Raw genomic sequence first — 20,005 nt, 5'->3', positions numbered from 1 at the left:
GCAGCTTTGTAAAACTCATCATTTTTATGTTTGTAGGATCCTGCATGGTAACCTCCATGGTGGGTTATGAAGTCTTGATTATGGATATGCCATAAACATGATAAATGGATTATGGCAAATCAGTAGTTACTTGCCGGGCTAACTCATCGGTCACTGCTCTGTGCACCCGAGGTGCATCCCCGGCAATAACCAGGGCATCCCGGCCTAGCGCCTGGCATGGCACTCGTACTCGTACTCGCAGTCTCGCACTCACGTCACTCGCACTGATGTCGTCACGTGCTGTAGATCTACATTTTAAAATTTTTTTGTAGCATACCGGTACATATGTGGAGGCTCAATCATGCATGAGTACGAGTCAATGCCGGTTGCAACCGGTTGCCACCCGGCCTACCCGGCATATACTCAATGATACACTCAATGATGCAATAATTTTCTCAACAAACTGCTTTTCTTCCTTGAATCAGCTCAAATGAAAATAGTAAATTCTATTTTGCTACAACAGTACGCGTACATGTATGTTTCTTTAGCGCTTGGAAGTCGAAGTTTATGTTGCCTTCGCAGCTGATTTGTGCAGCGTTATTTCTAGCCTGGTGCTCTGGCTTTTTCTTGAGCTATCATCCACCATGCCAAGGACAGACAATGATTTCTTGATCCTCTATGGGTCACAAACAGGCCAAGCCAAAGCCATTGCTGAAGAAATTCACAACAACAGCGAATCTCAGGGACTAAGCTCGCGGATTTTCTGCCTTAGCCAAACAGACAAAAAGGTGAGTTCAATGATCGTTTTACCTCTGGCAGTATTTCTATTTGAAACACTTTTCCGAAGCACCGCGTTAGGGATCGTCTATACTATAGACTAGAAGTTGTCATTGTGTGTGCCTGCGGTGCTGTGGTCTCCCTGCACGTTTCTAAAAGCCTCTTCATACATGTAGCATCAGCTGTATAATACTCTGTATGGTATGAATGTACATGTACTGGGATGATGTACGTGATCATTGATTGATCTGCTTGTCTGTCCCACATTTGTGGATGTGAATGGGAAGTTACCTTAGTCTAAAGAAGATTAAACTTGCGTCCGCTGAGTGGGAGTGGGAAATGGGGGTATCTATCTGATCTGAGAGTAGTTGTTCAGCTGAGCCTCTCCTTTGTAGATCTATCAACACCAAGGGCTGCCCATATATAAACCGAAAGGCCGCACCTTGGAAACACACAATGACAGTATGAGCGGCCAGTAACTCTCATTTCTCATGATCGGATCGATATCGTTTTCAAGAACACGTGCACAAAATGGGAGATAGGAGTCGAGGATTGTGGCCGTATACTGTGCTGGGTGGAAAGCAAAAAAACTTCACGGCCCGTCAAGTGTGGGGTGCTGAGTTGAATGGTCTCGATCCGATGTGGCGGCAGTGGATTATTCACCAGGTATTGTCAGTCAAAATTGCGCATGCATACGCTAGACTCGCGCGATGACGTTTGATGGCAAATCAGGGTATCCCAATGTTCAATGATGTATTCGTTTGCATAGATATGAAGGAATATTCTAGAATACCGACACCAGAAAGAATATTCGAATGCAGGCAGTAACATTTGAATTATTATAAAATTATTACTTCAAAATCCGTGCACCATTCCTGTATTATGCAGCTCCAGTCATGATATCCTCCGTACTATTGAGGATGAGAGTGAAGAAATTATGTTCCGAGAACTGTGAAGCTTGTTCTTTGGTCAAATTTTCTCTTTCACCAGTGAATATTTACTATGCACGTGATCAGTAGACATCATTACTGTTGGGTCTGATTGAGTGAAATGACTGAGCCACATCAGAAGAACGTAGAGTATTCGTTTGTTCGCCAAAGCAACATTCGAGGGAATATTCGTTCAAAGAAAACACCATTTGTCGCATCACTGTTAACCCTTTATTACCGGCCTGCAGACTTTCGATCATATATGATCGAAAGTCTGCAGGCCGGTAATATCTTCGTAACTCCATCATTACTTGTGCGAATTCAACAATCGAAAGGTCTATTTGGTAGCGGAAACTCCAAGCTTTCCAATGCAACAATCGCCGAAGAGTTACGATGTCGGACACCAGAGATATCGTGCGCCGTATTCTCACCTCGGCAAATTCAAATTTTTGATCGATCACTTCGCCATTTTTTGGGAAAATCCCTTTTCGTGTGCTCTTTGAGCGACTAAGCACAAGATAATGACGTAGTCAGCTGAAGTTTGAATCGTCTCAAACAAATCTGAGCGTTCTACGATGAAGGAGAGTGGAATAGTGTTGATGAGACGAATTTGCTTGCATATCAGGCTTGGAGACGACTTTGCTGTGTTACCGCGCCTGATTTGTGGCGACTGGATAATGGAGCTTGGTACCCTGGCGTTGCTCTTGCCAAGAGCTTTCCAACGAGCCCTAGATTGTGAAAATCAAGAGGAGACCAAAGTTATGACCTGGAGAAGTTGGAAATTGTGCTGAAATTCGTAATCCTGGTGTATGCTGTGCAAGTAATCCGGTAAATAAAGGGTTAATAAATTAAAAATAAGACTTTTGTCACCAAGTTTCCTAAATTTCGTATACTTCGAAATATGTAAGGTAGCTGGTGCAGGTGTGAGATTGATGTATGAAACTGGGGACATGTCTTGTCTTTAGATCCACTACAATGCCCTGTTGATGAACTACCAGTACTTACATGACAACGTACACAAGTACTGAGATACAGCTTACATTCCCGGTGTTGTGTCCCCCTCCCCCTGAATAGTTTGCCGTTGACCGGGAACAGCTGGTGGTGTTTGTCTGTTCGACAACCGGCGATGGAGATCCTCCGGACACAGTGATGAAGTTCTGGCGGCGAGTGAAGAAGAAGACTCTGCCCAGTGACCAGCTAGCATCTCTGAGGTTCACTGTTCTTGGTAAGCAGCTGTTGGAACGTGTTTTACTCGCTGCATGTTTCCTGCCAGGTGCAATCGACTTGCGATAAGTGACATAAGTCACATCATTTTTCTTGTATGAACTTACGATAGGCTGTTGTGATCAGGACGACGACGACCTATGTCTATGAATGCTGTGTTCGTAGTGTCATGCAATCTTTTGCCTCCTGGACTGAATGTGTGATGTGCTGTGAGTACACTTAGTACTGTAGGGAAAACTGTGCCCACCAGTCCACTCTGCTTGCAGCAGTAAGCTCAAAATCCACTGGACACAAAGGAATTCACATACAGTCTGTATCGGCTATAGCGTACCCTTTTGATTTCCGTGATTTTATCACTATAACCGATGCATCACTCTATGCGATACGATCGATTTTTTTCGATCGACACATGAAAGGCAAGGAAATACTTCCAGCATGGCGTTTTGACAAATGAGCATGCTGCATAGTTGACAGTGCCAGCATTTCCATAAAAAAATTCTGTTATGTACGTACATGTATCACTATAAAAATAAGCAATGTGAAGAAAGTAAAAAAATAGGGCCTTTGATATTATTGCTACATGTATTTTAAAGTTATCACTATAGCCGATAATAATATAGTGTGTTATGTATGTTTTGATTCATTGTTGCCATCATAATATCCGATAAATCATTACGTCCGATAATATTGGTTATAGTGATATTTTTACTGGATAAAATACGCTTTGCTTTTGATATTTCGTACCAATATCACTGTAGCCGATATATTCTTATATCCGGTCACTCTATAGCCGATACAGACTGTAATACTATTCAATTCATGGGCAAGTTCGCACTTTTTGCCGCCGACGTGACTTGACAGTGGACTATTGACTTTACTTGACTTGACTATTTCGTTTTGTATGCTGCATACAAAATGTTGGAGAAAAAAAAACAGTACTGGAATTGTCGGGTAGAACTGACACTCTGTTTAAACAAATGTTTCTTGTGTGGACTGTTAGCTCTGGGTGACTCCAACTACGGCAACTTCTGTCGCATGGGCAAGCTGCTGGATTCGCGCTGTGCTGAGCTAGGAGCGGCTCACTTTTACCCGTCTGGCTTTGCGGATGATGGCATAGGGTGAGATCCGTTGAGCAGCTACATGCTTCTTGTGCTTCTGTTAGTATGTAGTTCTTCATGTGTGTATGGTGGCGTGTGCCATGGTCAGTGTTCAACATGTGCCATATGCCATTGTCTTCATGTCTTTATGCATGTGCAATATCTAAGTCACTGTTCAGTGCTGTTGCTGTCACTATGATTCATTGTCACTGTGCCTAGAGTGTGCTGTAGCCTGGGGTGGGCTTTAGTCATGTTGGCTTTGGACATAACCGATGCTGCTGATCCTGATAAGGACATTGTTTGTGTGTGGTGTATGTGGTCCTGTAGGCTAGAGGTTGTTGTAGATCCGTGGATCAGAGGACTATGGATCGCTCTGCGTGTTGAGCTTGGTCTACCTGAGCTGATTGACGGTTCAGCGGACACGCCTGAAGCAGCCGAGGGATCCGCTGCTGTTGCTGCTGCTCCACCTGCTGCTCCATCTGCTGCAGTAGTCAATGGACTGACGCAGGCTGCCAGTGATATGACCTTGCAGGAAAAGGTGGTTTCTGAATCGAACAGTGCTGGCATAGAGACGGCTGTGTCTGATGCTGCTGCTGCTGCTAGCGCTACTGCAGCTGTTGCCAGTCCCGTCACGGAGAGCGTCGTGACTAGCGACTCAGCAGCCAGTGCTGTAGGGAACGGTGTGCCAGCAGCAGTAGCTACAGGAAATGATGCAACTCGGAATGGTGCTGATGTCACTCAGAATGGCACCGGTGTAACTCAGAATGGCACCGGTGTAGCTCAGAATGGCACCGGTGTAGCTCAGAATGGTGCTGGTATGACTAAGAATGGTGCTGATCTCACCTACCTGCAGCGTGTGCTTCATCCCAGTCCAGCCCTGGATGGTGTTGGTAAGTTTTGTACTCATCCTTTCCTCTTGTCAAGACTATACCAAGAGTGTGCAACTCCTGTCTTGAGCTTTGATTTTTACCTGTCCGGCATTTCCACCTTGCAATGTGATCTCTGCCCAGCTAACGAGCAACGCACTAAGCTTACTTGTGGCTTTGTGTTCTCTTCTGTATTGTTTGTAGCCATTAGCCCACCAGCTTGCCCTGCACCATTCCTTGAGCTGAAGTGGCTTGAAGAGGTAAACTGCGCGGCTGCTTTTCTTGACGAATATTTGTGTTTGTGTGTGTCTTGTGTGTTTAACTTCTCATTCTTGGTACGTTCTAAGCCAGACCGACACTGCTGATTTACACTGAATGTCCCTTTAGAGAACCTGCATAAGAATAGCTGGGGATTTCCCTTACTGCTTCACCTGCACTGTCATGGAGGCCAATGCTGCTGCTGTTGCCTGTGCTTCCCTATCCGGCCACGCCAGCCGTAGATGATTTACGTGCATACAACCATATAGCTATCGTGCCCGGAGTGCGGATACAGTGTGTGTAGTGCGCATGGATTTGTCATGTGATGTGAAGTTCTGCCGTGGCAGATACAGTACCATGAACTATGTTGCATGTTTGGGATACTGCTGGGGGGGGTAGGCGGGGTATACATGTATACTCTGGATATTGTGCATTGCTGCGATTTGACCGTCTCCTTTTCGCCTGCTATTGTGTTTGATCGGATCGAATACAGGGCACCCCAGAGGAAGGATGCGGCAACATGCCATTCGCTGACTCGCCAATCTGCTCCATACCGGTTATATCTTCACGTTTGCTTACCAGAGATGGTGCTGTCAAAACAACATTTGAAGTAACTGCAGATTTGTCTGTAAGTCTCCAGTAGCTCCAGTTTTCCTGTCTCTATTTTCCAGTCTATGTTTACCAGTCCGCTTGCTTTCTAATGGTAATTACAGTCAGACCTCGCCTAACCGCACACATCCATTTTCCACAAATATATCCGGATAGGCGAGGGAACCGGATAATCGAACACCAGTTATGTTGGATGCATTACGTATGCTGTAAATCTGTAACCAGTTATTTTCTTCCGGATGGCGAGGGATCTGGATAAAAGAGGACCGGATAAGCGAGGTCTGACTGTACTCTCCTTCTGACTAGTTACCGTATCACTTGACCGCTCAGCGTCTTTCTTGACGAAGTGCTTGATGTTTTGTTGTTGTGTGTGTGTGTGTGTGCGTGCATGCATGCGTGCGTGCGTGCGTGTGTGTTTGTGTGTGCGTGCCTGTGTGTGTTTTTAGTAAAGGTGTGCTGTTGCAGCATGATGATTACACTGTAAAATAATATTATTGTGCATTGTATCTGCTTGTGTGCGTATGTGTGCACGTGTGTGCATATGTCTCCATGGACGTGGTGTTGTTGTTGTGTGTTTGCTAGGGCACGGAGCTCAAGTATGAGCCGGGTGACTCATTCAGTGTCATCTGTCAAAACTGTGACAAGGATGTGCAGACAGTGATAGACCGGTACGTGTGATTGTGTTTTGTACATACCGTATTTTCCGGAGTATACACCGCACTTTAAACACAAGTAATTCACCCCGAAAAATTGTGCGGCTTTACTTCAATGATCAAATTAACGGTGATAGATAGGATAGATATCTGTATTACAGGTACTGTAATTGAGACTACTTGTGCGCCTGGCTAAACTCCCAGCAATGTTATATAGCAATATTAGACACCCTTAGCAAAAAACGTTATGTTGTAACGGTATTATCGTAAGGGGGAAAATACCGTGATTTGGGTTCGACCTTTAGCAAGATGCACGCTATTTTTAGTACGCTGTTGCCACGAGAGTAGCTTTGATTTCGCGCGGTACAACCATTTTTGTCACCATATACGCGATACAAGGTGAAATGCGTACGGACTATGCAATATTTGGCCAAAACACGTACCGTTGGTCACAACGATAAATCAGCCCCCATAACGTTTATACGCTGCAGCTTCAACGCTATTTGGGTGATCAAGGTACGAGTACCGTAAAAAATAGCGTTACCGTTGTTTGCTAAGGGTGTCTAATGCCTCTTTACTAGTGCATACTTGGAGCTATGCAACCAGTGGCTGGTCTTTTTGCCTATTTACTTGAAGTACTTTTCTTGTACCTCTAATTTTGCATTGTCTTTAGCCTTGGCCTATCGGAGAAGCGGCGGCACTGTTGTCTGCAGGCGAATGTTAGGGCTGACACCAAGAAGAAAGGTACATCTATACGCTCGATACCAGTGCTTTGCTATGCTTTTGAAGTATGACTCTGAGCTGGATATGGCACCTTTCCCGGGGCCAGGCACCAGTGCATGCAATGCCTGCTTACTTGTGTTACACTGTGATGTATGTGTCTTGCCTTATCCACCTATGTTCTTGTACTGGTGCCGTGTTGGCATTTTCTTCTCTGTTTAATTTTTTGTACACTCGGAAACATAATTTTATCTGTGTGCTATGGTGTGTGTGTGTATATGTGTGTGTGTATGCGTGCGTGTGTGTGTGTGTGTGTGTGTGTGTGTGCGTGTGCTTCCAGCTGCAAGTGTGCCGGTGCATTGTACTGGCACTCGTACTGTGCAGCACCTCCTATCGCGATGCCTGGATATCCGAGCAGTGCCCAAAAAGGTAATTGTTGTACTTCGTTGTTTCAATGACGGTAAATATTGATACAAGGACAACATGCTTGCTGCACTTCGTTGCTTCGGTGATGATGGTGAATACTGATACAAGTATAACAAACGTGTTACTCTGAGTAGTATGATATCTTCGGAAGTTCCCATTGCTGTCTGACCTTGTGAGTATTGTTGTCTGTGTTTGTCTTCTCTTTGTCACATTGTAGCTATTTGTTCGCGCACTTGCAGAATTCACGAGTGAAAAAACAGAAAGACGGAGACTGCTTGAGCTGAGTAGCAGGGAAGGTAAATATGATCGTCATTAGAAGTTGCATTCTCACGGCTGCCACTTTTCTGTAGAGATACATCTGAAACGGGACTGGGGTGCATGGGCGTTCCCCGGCCAGGGGCCGAGGGGGGGGGGGGGTAAGAAGGCAGCACACCCTTCTGTGAATGACCAAGGTCCTGTAAAAATCGGCATGTTTCTGAAAAATCAGAACAAGTGGCAGCCCTGCCTTCTCTCTGGGAGCACTGTACAATGTGTCTGACCTTGATTAGTACACAGCTGGAAACGTCTCGCCGTCATATGTCAGTGCCATGCAGCAAAGGAAACAAGACAGCTGTGCTCAGGCCTAGTTCGTCGTCTGTGTATTTTCTTCTTCTTTTCAGCTTCATTGGTTGTGTGTGTTTGTGTGTACGTGTGTGTGTGTGTGTGTGTGTGTATGTATGTGCGTGTGTGTTTTTGTTACAGGAGCTAGTGAGTACCAGAGCTATGTACGCGAGGCTTGTCTCGGTCTGGTCGATTTTCTCAACGTGTTTTCCTCGTGCCGACCATCGCTAGAATGCTTACTGGGTAAGTGTTGTGCTGCATGTTTGGTCATCTGCGACGTTCAGACCGCCTAGCGGGGCGTGTGTGCATGTTTGGTCATCTCCAACGTTCAGACCGCCTAGCGGGGCGTGTGTGCATGTTTGGTCATCTCCAACGTTCAGACCGCCTAGCGGGGCGTGTGTGCATGTTTGGTCATCTCCAACGTTCAGACCGCCTAGCGGGGCGTGTGTGCATGTTTGGTCATCTCCAACGTTCAGACCGCCTAGCGGGGCGTGTGTGCATCACCATGTACACAGCAGTATGCATAGTTTCTTTGCAGTGACGTGCGCGTGTGTTAGTGCTCTGAATTCTAGACATGGTTCTTCAGTGGCGAGATGACGCTGGTCAACATGCCCCCGCACCTACTGTGTAGGAAGTACATGTAGTACATGTACTCGTAAGCAAAGCCTAAAACAAGCGTAATGAATTGTAGTGCATAACAAAAGAGAAAGACCAAGGAACTACAAGTGCATAACACCAAGAGTATATAATCCCCCCCCCCCCCCCCCAGGGTGTGCAACTCTGCATATTGGGTCTCTGACGGCGAAAACTCACATCACGTGTCTCAGGCAAGCTCATACTACGTACGAATGGAGGATAGCGTGCGCGCAATCCGATTATCTGCCATGATCATGCTGGGGATTTGCATACCCGCAGTGAGTTTCTGTCAGAGTGCTTTTTTATTACTCCGCTGCTCGCTAAAAACGGGCTGGAAACGTACAACTGCGACACTGCACCACGTGATGTGAGTTTTCGCCGTCGGCGTACCCAATAGAAAGGGTATCGGGAGTTGCACACTCTTGGGGGGTTATATACTCTTCATAACACCTATACCAAGAGTACATCCCCCCCCCAGACCAGCAGCCAAATTTGGAAAGTGGCTCCTATCACCAAGTCTGCTTCCTTTTTCTGCTGACAACCTGTTCTTGGCTCAGAACGTTCACATGGTCCAGCCGTCGGCCTTCAGGACTGGGTTGCTCCGGTTGACATTGCAGTGCTGATTTCCAGATTGCTGCCTGATAGGTGGAGCGACGCACATGCTGGAGAAGGGCATCCTGGGGGGGGGGGGGGAGTTGTCTTGGATCACGTGCCTTGTTGGGATCACGAAACAACTTGTACTGCAAGCCATTGACATCATCTTATGGTTTGGACGATCCATGGAGTGTACAAACAAACTGCTTGCAGCCGGTGAAAACAGAATCAGGCATTGTAAAGCTCTCTCCCAGAGCTGCCATTGCACTTTCGCGAGAAGCCGACGATTCCACCAGGTGTTTTGCTATCCCTGTTGAACGTTTGCTCAATGGTCTGATCAACAGGGACTTTCGCAAACGTTCGTGACGAGCGCGTTGCAGTGAAATCACCAGCCTTGAGGGCTTCTGAAGCAGCTGCGTTTGTTTCGGGCAATCGAATCATGTCACACCAGCACAGCGTCAGGTAGCGAGCATAATTCTGGTGGTGATATGCGAAGAACCACGGCAGGAGCTTCCGAACGCATGCCAGATGCAGATTCCAGTCTTTGGTGCGGGTTGCCCGGATGAATTGCAGCAACAGGCTAACCATTTCCAGGTACGATAGGCAGAAGGAAGCCATGGACTGCTTGCTGCCTTCCTGCTGGTTATCACTAGAGAAATCTGCCTTTAGTGCTGTGAATGCTGATGACTGTGTTATCGAACCCGCAGCATCATAAATGCCACGATCACGCAGAGCACAGATGGCGTCTTCAACGTGTTGGAGGTTGCCTCCATTCTCTGGTTGGGCCGCGTGGTTGCTTCTTTCAAACGCACTCCATCGACTGCGCCATAACGCGTCAAATGCCAGCTTGTGCAAGCGAATGGCTCGATTGTAGTGCTTGCCACTCATCGCAGCTTTACAAGCGCTCGGGCCGATGACACCGGCATCAAGGAGGAGGTCGCTCAGACCACTGTCGGCAAAGCGTTTCCCAATCACACCGAGGAATGAGCAGATGGTGTGGAAACTGCCCATGCGTAGCACAACTTCCGGTTAGACGTCTTTCTTCAGCGTCATCACCTGCACCGCCTTCGCATACACGGCTTGGTCACAAGTCAGGATGCAGTGTTGCTGGCCGTGGCTGCGTGCCATCAGCACACATCGCTGAATAACTTCTGCTATCACGGCAACATCTGTGGGTGGCTCTGGTATCAATGGCAGGTATGCGACACGGGTTACCTGCTGAACAAACGTTTAGTTAACAGCCACATTGAAGCCAGACCAGGACGGGACTTGCTGAACCTCGGTAGTGCTACGGCCGAAGCGTGACGCTGCCTGAGTGCTGCGCAACAACAGCCACACCACGTCCAAATCCTCTCCTGGGGGCTGGAGCAGGCTTTGAGCAGGGTCAGGTTGGTTGATGTACCGTCGCAAACTAGTGCACTCACCATCAAACCATAGGAATGAAAGAGCCAGAGGCTGTCCAGAACACAAGCAAATGTGAACTTGGCATCCATCGACTTAGAAGATGTGTAGTAGGGGCCAAAGATGTCGGTGCTTGACATCATGTCCCTCCAAAGGAACTGCAGGACATATTCCGTGCACTGCATGTCGTCATTCCTCAGCTCTTGAAAAACATCTTGCAGTGAGGAAAACTGGTCAGGGGTCATTGAAGGTCCATAAACTTCCTGACTACTCGAATTCCACAGAACTTTGCCAACGACTTTCACCTCATCGAATATCATCTTCAAAGGTCTTGTCTGTGCTACAGGTACCGGTGATAATTGACTGCCTGAAGAGCTAAGCTGTGCGCCTGTGTGGTGCGATCTGGATATAACAATGCATCCATGCAGTATATCTCTTTTTTTTTTACTGTCAAATCCTATAATATAGCGAATGATTAGAACACAACACCAAAATGATGCCGTCTGACTGTGGCTGCGTCTTCCCTTGTATCTAGCATTCCTTCTTCAGGCTGGTGTACTGCTGGAGCATTTCAATGATGTGCTCTTCGCACCATCCTGGTGGATCGTTGTGCCCCGAAGTGTAGTGCTGCAAGGAGCGGACACTTGGCAGCTTCAGGATGTCGAAGGACTTTAGGGCTTGGTAAGCCGAGGAGCTCCTGGTGTAAACTGCCACAGCCATCCTGTATGTGTTGCAAAAGAAGGATCCACGAGCGGGATTCGAACCCAGCACCCCTGTCTTTCCGGGACAGTGCCCTACCGATTGGCTACCGGGGATCACACACACTCATGGGTCCTTCTTGCTACACTGCTCCCCCGCCCCAACAGGCTGTGTCCTCACGCCGTACCTAGCTCGCGGGGGGTACGATGGGTCGTGGGTTCGAGCCATTGCCAGGCGCCAATGTTGCAAAAGAAGGATCCACGAGCGGGATTCGAACCCAGCACCCCTGTCTTTCCGGGACAGTGCCCTACCGATTGGGCTACCGGGGATCACGCACACTCATGGGTCCTTCTTGCTACACTGCTCCCCCGCCCCAACAGGCTGTCTATGTTGTCTATTCGATGTTGTCTACTCAGGTTTCGTTACGGTTCACACCAGACAATCAGAGATACCAGTTTATTAGAGTCTGTAAAGCATATATCTCACGGGACGAGGACAGAATTATTAGACCTCAACATTAGGGAATGTATTCGACTTCTGACTAGATTATCGAAGTCGGTAGAGCATGAGACTCTTAATCTCAGGGTCGTGGGTTCGAGCCCCACGTTGGGCGCCAATGTTGCAAAAGAAGGATCCACGAGCGGGATTCGAACCCAGCACCCCTGTCTTTCCGGGACAGTGCCCTACCGATTGGCTACCGGGGATCACACACACTCATGGGTCCTTCTTGCTACATATGTGATCATTGACCAGCGGTTTCCATGGCTACCATCAACATTTTGCTCCTGGTCCTGCATAAACTCAGTGTGATTCTGGTTGTCTTGTTCCCATGCCTCTCGAAGCACATGCGAGTTGCTACCTGCCTCTGACACGACTTCTTCAAACAATTCCAGCTGGTCTTGCTGGAGTGCTTTACAAGCACTGTGGAGCTCGCCACTTTGATCTTCACTTAGGTATAGGTCCAGCTTGGGAACGCTTCATGATTCGCCGATCTTGCCGTACATTAGCCAAGCGTTCCGTTTGACTGGCATGCGACAAGTGCATCCATTTGACCTTGGAGGATGATGCGGTCCTCAGCTGCTTCTCCTCACCCATCTTCTGCTCAGCATTGGTCTTCAGAACGGTGCACTGGCGCTGCAGCAGCTTGCACTCACGACACTGCACCATGGCAGCAGCTCTTTCGCTGTGTTCTTACTGAACTCATGGAGGATCTTGCACTTGCTCGAGTTTGTCCTGGTGACAGGAAAACTCCATGTTCTTACATCCCGGGAGTCAAACCCAACGCCCGCTTGTATGTCCTTATAGTTAGACAGGCCCGGGCAGAACTTAAATTCCCAAGCCATCGAGGGCGACGACCAGCCTGATGGCAGTGAACGGGGCACCTTGCTGCGTTTCCCTGGGTGTGTGGTTTGGTGACACTTCTATCCACTCCGTGCCATCGACAGAGGCTAATGTTCCTATTTGCAGCGATGAAGAATAGGTATCGTTTTGTGCTATCAGCGTTGACATGAGTTTAACCGAGATGTCAGGAAAGTGAAATGCTTTAGGGACTTTTGCGGGCAATACTAATTGGTCCGGGACATTAGCGGCTTGACCATCACTGTCGCTAGAAACACTGCATGCACTTGCCAGCAGACGCTTTGAGCCAGTCGAGGCAACGCATCTTCTGGTAGTTTCCATCACAAGAGCCGGCCCAAGGGCCGCTCTTGAAAATACTAGAACAGAACTAACGGCGTGACATTTGAAAACGCTAGAACAGAACTAACGGCGTGAAAATACTACAAGGGCCTCTCTTGAAAATACTTCAAGGGCCTCTCTTGAAAATACTACAAGGGCCTCTCTTGAAAATACTTCAAGGGCCTCTCTTGAAAATACTTCAAGGGCCTCTCTTGAAAATACTAGAACAGAACTATTAAACGGCGTGAAGTTGCTACACTGTACTGTAATTTCACGAATTTTCGGTGTACTTTTATTTTCGGTACTTTCGGTGCATCTGCTTCATACCTAAAATTTCAATACACCGAAAGAAACACTAACACGCATAATCGCATAGGGAACAGCTTCCCTGTACCGAAAATTTCTGTTCACCTAACCTGGCCTTTTGCCCTCATACCGAAAATATTGCGCACCTAAAATTTCTGAAATTAGAGTACCTCACTACCTCCTAGTCCTGCTCTGCGTGGAAACTCTGATTATACCGTCAGACCTCGCTTATCCAGTCCTCGCTTATCTGGATCCCTCGCCATCCGGAAAAAAATCGTTGGTTACCGATTTACAGCTGACGTCATGCATACATACAGTATGTGTGTTCGATTATCCGGTTTCCTCGCCTATCCGGATATTTTTGTGGAAAACGGATGTGTGCGGTTATGCGAGGTCTGACTGTACCACGATGCTTCTGCTACAGACGCTACCACTGTCACGACTTTCCAATTACGGAATAAAATCGACTGCTAGCGGCTGAACCAGCATGACAAGAAGTCAAAACTACACAAAGGAACCACGGACCACGGACAACTTTCAAAGCACAAAGTCTCACAAAGAAGACAACAATCCGTTTTGGTTTGCGATGCAAAATAAAACTTCAAACCAACAAAAGAGAAGCTACCCCATCCCATGGCCCATGGTGCCGGTGAACCGAAGGAAGTGACCGGTCATACGGTAAAATTCTTTCGAAAGTACCGCATGCGGGCTCTCGCCAAGATCGTACGCTCTACTGTAAAAGCCATTATTCTAACGAGGTGCATATCTAACGATTTCCCAAAATTGACTAGTTCACGTGTACCAAAGGTAACGATTCTCACTCATTCTCAACGCACGATAGGACAGTATATGTATCGATTTCTGGATAACGATTTCTATTTTAACGACAGATTTCTCCTCGTTAACTCGTTAGAGTTAGCACTTCGTATATATATATATATGGCTTTTACAGCATCGTACAACTACAACAAAGGTCGTTCTAGATCTTGTACAACTAACTCCGCGGACGCGTTGAGGTCCAGTGTCTACGTCTCAAAAGACGCGAGCAACTCCCATTACATCATAAATAATGACGTCAACTTGAAATTCTGACGGGACAGCACCCATAGTCGAATTGCACACTCTGGGGGGGGGGGGGGGGGGGGGGGGGGGGGGTTATGTATTCTTGCCTACTATACCCAATACTGAATTACACCCAAAAAATGTGTTGCTGGTCTGAGCAGTTCACCAGCCAGCAGAAGATGTCCCTAGGCCCTCAACACAAGTGTGTCATGCTTTGAAGCTTGGTGTTTCCTTTTTTAAAGCGTTTTTTTCTTTCTTTGGCTTGTTTTTGTGTGTTGCAGAACATTGTCCACGTCTTCTTCCTCGCCCGTACTCTGTTGCTTGGTAAGTTCAGGTAGAAGCAGGGCTATTCGTTGGTGGTTTGTTCATTCTGAATGTGCTGTAGGCCCTTCATGCTCATGGGTTTGTGAATCCTTTGCGTGCTGAGTGCGAGTTAACTCGCACTTTATGCATGACCTGATCCACTAAGTACGAGTTAACTCGCAAAAAACGCGCGATATATCGCAGTGCATAGACCAGTGTACAAACTTTCGTAGCTTTGTCAAACATAAACGCACCGCGACAATCAATACACCGTTGGAAAGGTCTTCACCTCATCTTTCCAGGGATATAAAGTTCTTCGCGATAAGAATTCATTGAGCGGCGACAAGATGAACACGGAAATCACGGCCCAGAGTGAACACGAATATTTTTGTTCATGACTTCTTTTTGTTGAGGAGCGTGCCAGGAAATTTCCCTTTGGCGCGGCGCAGCGTGATGGACATCAAATGAAGCGCTTGGATCTGAGCTTTGCAGCACAGTTTGAATTGTGAAAATCTGTTGAATTTGGGCAAGAAGCCGAACAAGAATGTGAAATTGAGTTGTTGTGCCGTTCCGAGGCACGGTGGAGTAGTTTGGAGAGGACGTGGAAGTGGCCCTGATGTGTCTATGGAGCTGAGAGCTGCCGGGATGGATTCGCTTGGTCCTGATCTTTCCAACTAGCTAAGGACGATGAAAATCCATCAAGGTGGAGTGAAATGAGAATACATTTTGTTCGGAGCTGTGAGTGCATACTCCACCAAAAGAGACAGTACGCTGGAAAGCCAGTGGATTGGAGAAAAGGGGCTCAGCATGCAAAGGGTTAAGGGTGTTTTTGTGCGGAAACCATGCTGCACTTGCTGTGGACAGTTTCTCCCAGTGTCTATGTTTGTGAAGGGTGTGTTTGTGCGGAAACCATGCTGCACTTGCTGTGGACAGTTTCTCCCAGTGTCTGTGTTTGTGAAAGGTGTGTTTGTGCGGAAACCATGCTGCACTTGCTGTGGACAGTTTCTCCCAGTGTCTGTGTTTGTGAAGGGTGTGTTTGTGCGGAAACCATGCTGCACTTGCTGTGGACAGTTTCTCCCAGTGTCTGTGTTTGTGAAGGGTGTGTTTGTGCGGAAACCATGCTGCACTTGCTGTGGACAGTTTCTCCTAGTGTCTGTGTTTGTGAAGGGTGTGTTTGTGCGGAAACCATGCTGCACTTGCTGTGGACAGTTTCTCCCAGTGTCTGTGTTTGTGAAGGGTGTGTTTGTGCGGAAACCATGCTGCACTTACTGTGGACAGTTTCTCCCAGTGTCTGTGTTTGTGAAGGGTGTGTTTGTGCGGAAACCATACTGCACTTGCTGTGGACAGTTTCTCCCAGTGTCTGTGTTTGTGAAGGGTGTGTTTGTGCGGAAACCATGCTGCACTTGCTGTGGACAGTTTCTCCCAGTGTCTGTGTTTGTGAAGGGTGTGTTTGTGCGGAAACCATGCTGCACTTGCTGTGGACAGTTTCTCCCAGTGTCTGTGTTTGTGAAGGGTGTGTTTGTGCGGAAACCATGCTGCACTTGCTGTGGACAGTTTCTCCCAGTGTCTGTGTTTGTGAAGGGTGTGTTTGTGCGGAAACCATGCTGCACTTGCTGTGGACAGTTTCTCCTAGTGTCTGTGTTTGTGAAGGGTGTGTTTGTGCGGAAACCATGCTGCACTTGCTGTGGACAGTTTCTCCTAGTGTCTGTGTTTGTGAAGGGTGTGTTTTTGCGGAAACCATGTTGCACTTGCTGTGGACAGTTTCTCCTAGTGTCTGTGTTTGTGAAGGGTGTGTTTGTACGGAAACCATGCTGCACTTGCTGTGGACAGTTTCTCCCAGTGTCTGTGTTTGTGAAGGGTGTGTTTGTGCGGAAATCATGCTGCACTTGCTGTGGACAGTTTCTCCCAGTGTCTGTGTTTGTGAAGGGTGTGTTTGTGCGGGAACCATGCTGCACTTGCTGTGGACAGTTTCTCCCAGTGTCTGTCCTGTCTTTGATCCTGTTACATGTATTCTGCTGTCTCTACTTTGTAGCTCACAAAGGTGTCACCCGAGCCAGTTCAAGTTTGCCTTGAATCTGGCCTACTCACCACAGCCTTTACAGTTGGAGAGCAGCACTGCACAGAGGTATGTTTTGTAACAATGCTATTGCTATATCTCAGCTTGACCTTTGTCAGTCGTGTGTGTATGGGGGTGTGTTGTGTGTGTGTGTGTGTGTGTGCGTGCGTGCGTGCGTGCGTGCGTGTGTGTGTGTGTGTGTGTGTGTGTGTGTGTGTGTGTGTGTGTGTGTGTGTGTGTGTGTGTGTGTGTGTGTGTACATGACTGCATACATAATGAAACTGTTATGGCCGTTGCATTCAATATGCCTGTGGAAATCAAGTACGTATACAGAACGCCGGTGGTAGTAACGCGGTTGCACGCAGATATCTTCCATCTTGGACTCTTGGTGCATGTACATGTATCCTGGAACTGTGTCTCATACGGTACTCAGTGCTATGTGTACCTATCTGTAGCTATCTGTATAGGAACAAGTGCATGGCAGTACATATACTGTGTACTGTGTACTGTGTACTGTGGGCTGCATGACTGTGCTGTATTGTACAGCGTGAAGCTAGTGTACATGTTTAAAAGCATAGTGTACATGTAGAATGCAGTGAAGTAGTGATGTGAGCATTGCATTGCATTGCATTGTTGTTGTGACTTGTACAGACCTGGTCTGTGCAGTCACTGGCTGTATTCCCTAACCACACCGCTACGTACACTGGCTACCAACGGTAGCGCTAGAGAAGGTACACCGTGTGTTGCTGATGGATCACTGCCGTGCATCAGTGTCTTCCACCGCAAGCCAACCAGCTTCAGGCTCCCGGTCACCGCCAGTACACCCATCATCATGGTCGGTCCCGGTACAGGTGTGGCACCGTTTGTTGGCTTTCTCGAAGAGCGGTGAGTGTTGTTGGCATTTCTACCATTGTGCATGTACATGTGTGTAACTTATGTGCAAGTGCATGTGTTTGTAGCTGTTTTGTCGTTTTCTTGCTGCAGGTGGTTTTGTGATGTAGTGTTTTGCCACCATACCCCTGGTGTTGTCTGTGGCCTTTTCGGTCTGCTCCCCTCTGTGAAATCCTCCCAGCCCTGGCCGTATTATGGGCGAGTGTGAATGCTACTAGAATCTGCATGCGTGGCATGCAATGTGAAGTTTAGTGTAGATGTCTGATGATAGAGCGAGGTGTAACTCCACCTCAGTGAACTCTAGGATCAGCGAATGCCATGTGTTGTACAGTGCAGTGGGGGTGGGGGTGGGGGTGGGGGTGGGGGTGGGTGGGTGGGTGTGGGTGTGTGGGTGGGTGTGTGGGGGTGTGTGTGGGTGTGGGTGTGTGTGTGGGTGTGTGTGGGTGTGTGTGTGTGTGTGTGTATGTGTGTGTGTGTGTGTGTGTGGGTGTGTGTGTGTGTGTGTGTGGACACGATCATGTTTAACAATGCACATGTGCATGTTCCACTATTCACTCTTTGCTCTTCTGTTACAGGCAAGCTATTCTTAATAGTTTCCCGCACCAAGAGGAGGACACGGATGAAAGCCGTTCACAGTGCACCCAGCGTGCTGCTGCTGCTGGCCTTGGTGACGCATGGCTATTCTTCGGATGTCGCCATCATGATCTTGATCACCTTTACCGGTGCGTTCTGTTGTGCTCAACGTTCTGTGGGGATGCACTCAATGTATGGTGTGCTGCACTTGACCATCACCCAGTCGGCTAATTTTTAATGCATTCACTAGTTTCGAGGAAATCACGGTGTCATATTTCTTGTAGTGTAGTATGTTCAAGTACTCGGTGTCTCGTACATAATTATTATTCCTTGGCTTGCCCGGCCGTAGGACGTCTCTACAAATGCTGCTAAATGGTATGCGAACTACTTTCAGTTGGCTCTACTTCAAGTATTTTTTCATCGTAAATATTCGTAATGTTCTGTGTTTGCACGTGATGTTGATTCCGTTTTTTTCAGGTCAGAACTTGAAGGCTTTGTCCAGAATGGCTCACTCTCACGCCTCCTCGTTGCCGTATCTCGCAGTGAGGACACGCCAAAGGCATACGTCCAGGATGAGATAACAAGACACGCTAAGGAACTAGGCCATCTCCTGGTTGAGAAGGCAGCCATTATCTACGTGTGTGGGTAAGTCAATGATTTTTTTCCTGAGAAAAGCAGTTGCTTCGCGTGCATTCATTTACAGCTGTCCTCACCAGGTACTTCCCACTGTACTGCATTGGTAATATCTGTTGTTTTACTCTTTTTTTTATTTCTTCTCTTCTGTTCTGTCGTGATGGCCATTGCTTGGTCACAGAGATGCTAAGAACATGTCGAAAGACGTATCCGCGGCCTTTGCGAATGTCTTGGCAAGCTACAAGAGCTGCTCGGAGGCAGAGGGACAAGCCTCGGTGGCCGTGCTGCGCAAGGAACGCCGCTACCTGGAGGACGTCTGGACGTAAGGCGGAGATGCGAGGACTTCTGCTGACAGCCAATATGCCATATGTCAGAATCACTTACCTTGCCAAAGCTACCATGGGTGTATTTAGGCGTATTCTATGTACGTGAGTCACGAGCCATGCATGAGCCACCTGACAGTTTTAGGTTTATTGAACATTGGACATTCTTATCCAGTACCTATTTATTCTCAACAAATTGGTCCATTACTCTTGTCGTGCGGGAGATTTCCATTAGGTGGTCACCAAGACGACGTTTAGTGTCACAGCTCTAGTGTTGATTTCTGGACATCCTATTCTCTCGTGCGACTCATCTGAAAGATCGCTTGAGACGCTGAACTTGAGCAGGATTTAGTCCATTTCCATGTCGACTGACTGGCAGTTTTCGGCTCTCTCTTTCTGTCGCTCTCATTCTCTCTCTCTCTCTCTCTCTCTCTCTCTCTCCTTTCTTTTTTTCTTGGGTATTTTTCAATGATTTTTATGCCTTTTTGGTATTTATTTTTATACTTCCACAAATAGCACTAGTACTGGCGAAAGCGTTCCATTCTACAACTACTTTGAGAAGTATCAGGTAGTGAGTTTATTCATTACCCAAAAGACTACCAGAGTCTAGCTATGCGATGGTATTCAGCCATATTTAGGGGTCGTCGCAAAAGTTTTCTGTCGTCCCTGAAACGAACATCGTTCATTTCGTACTCGGACCCCATCCCCTCCGT

General features: G+C 47.4%; 2 protein-coding genes across 2 annotated transcripts; one reads left to right on the top strand and one right to left on the bottom strand.

The window, feature by feature from the left end:
• Nucleotides 1-438: 438 nt before the first annotated feature.
• On the top strand, nt 439-19,891 carry LOC135829143 (methionine synthase reductase-like). The gene is made up of 17 exons (XM_065341551.1): nt 439-767; nt 2,760-2,910; nt 3,910-4,027; nt 4,334-4,896; nt 5,077-5,132; nt 5,624-5,758; nt 6,322-6,407; nt 7,066-7,136; nt 7,453-7,541; nt 7,756-7,834; nt 8,280-8,381; nt 14,795-14,837; nt 16,849-16,941; nt 17,524-17,757; nt 18,339-18,485; nt 18,814-18,981; nt 19,151-19,891. Exons 1-17 carry the CDS (start codon nt 624-626, stop codon nt 19,293-19,295), a joined length of 2,424 nt encoding a protein of 807 aa, XP_065197623.1. The 5' UTR covers nt 439-623; the 3' UTR covers nt 19,296-19,891.
• On the bottom strand, nt 10,580-12,635 carry LOC135806730 (uncharacterized). The gene is made up of 4 exons (XM_065320956.1): nt 12,471-12,635; nt 12,207-12,370; nt 11,306-11,496; nt 10,580-11,157 (listed from the first exon to the last, which is right to left on the bottom strand). The coding sequence occupies exons 1-4, from the start codon at nt 12,633-12,635 to the stop codon at nt 10,580-10,582; spliced, it is 1,098 nt and encodes a 365-aa protein (XP_065177028.1).
• Nucleotides 19,892-20,005: the final 114 nt, after the last annotated feature.

This window comes from Sycon ciliatum, chromosome 1, assembly GCF_964019385.1.
Source record: "Sycon ciliatum chromosome 1, ocSycCili1.1, whole genome shotgun sequence".
NCBI classification, from domain to species: Eukaryota; Metazoa; Porifera; class Calcarea; order Leucosolenida; family Sycettidae; genus Sycon; species Sycon ciliatum.
Note: the sequence above shows the minus strand (reverse complement) of the source record. Positions and strands in the feature narration are given on the sequence as shown.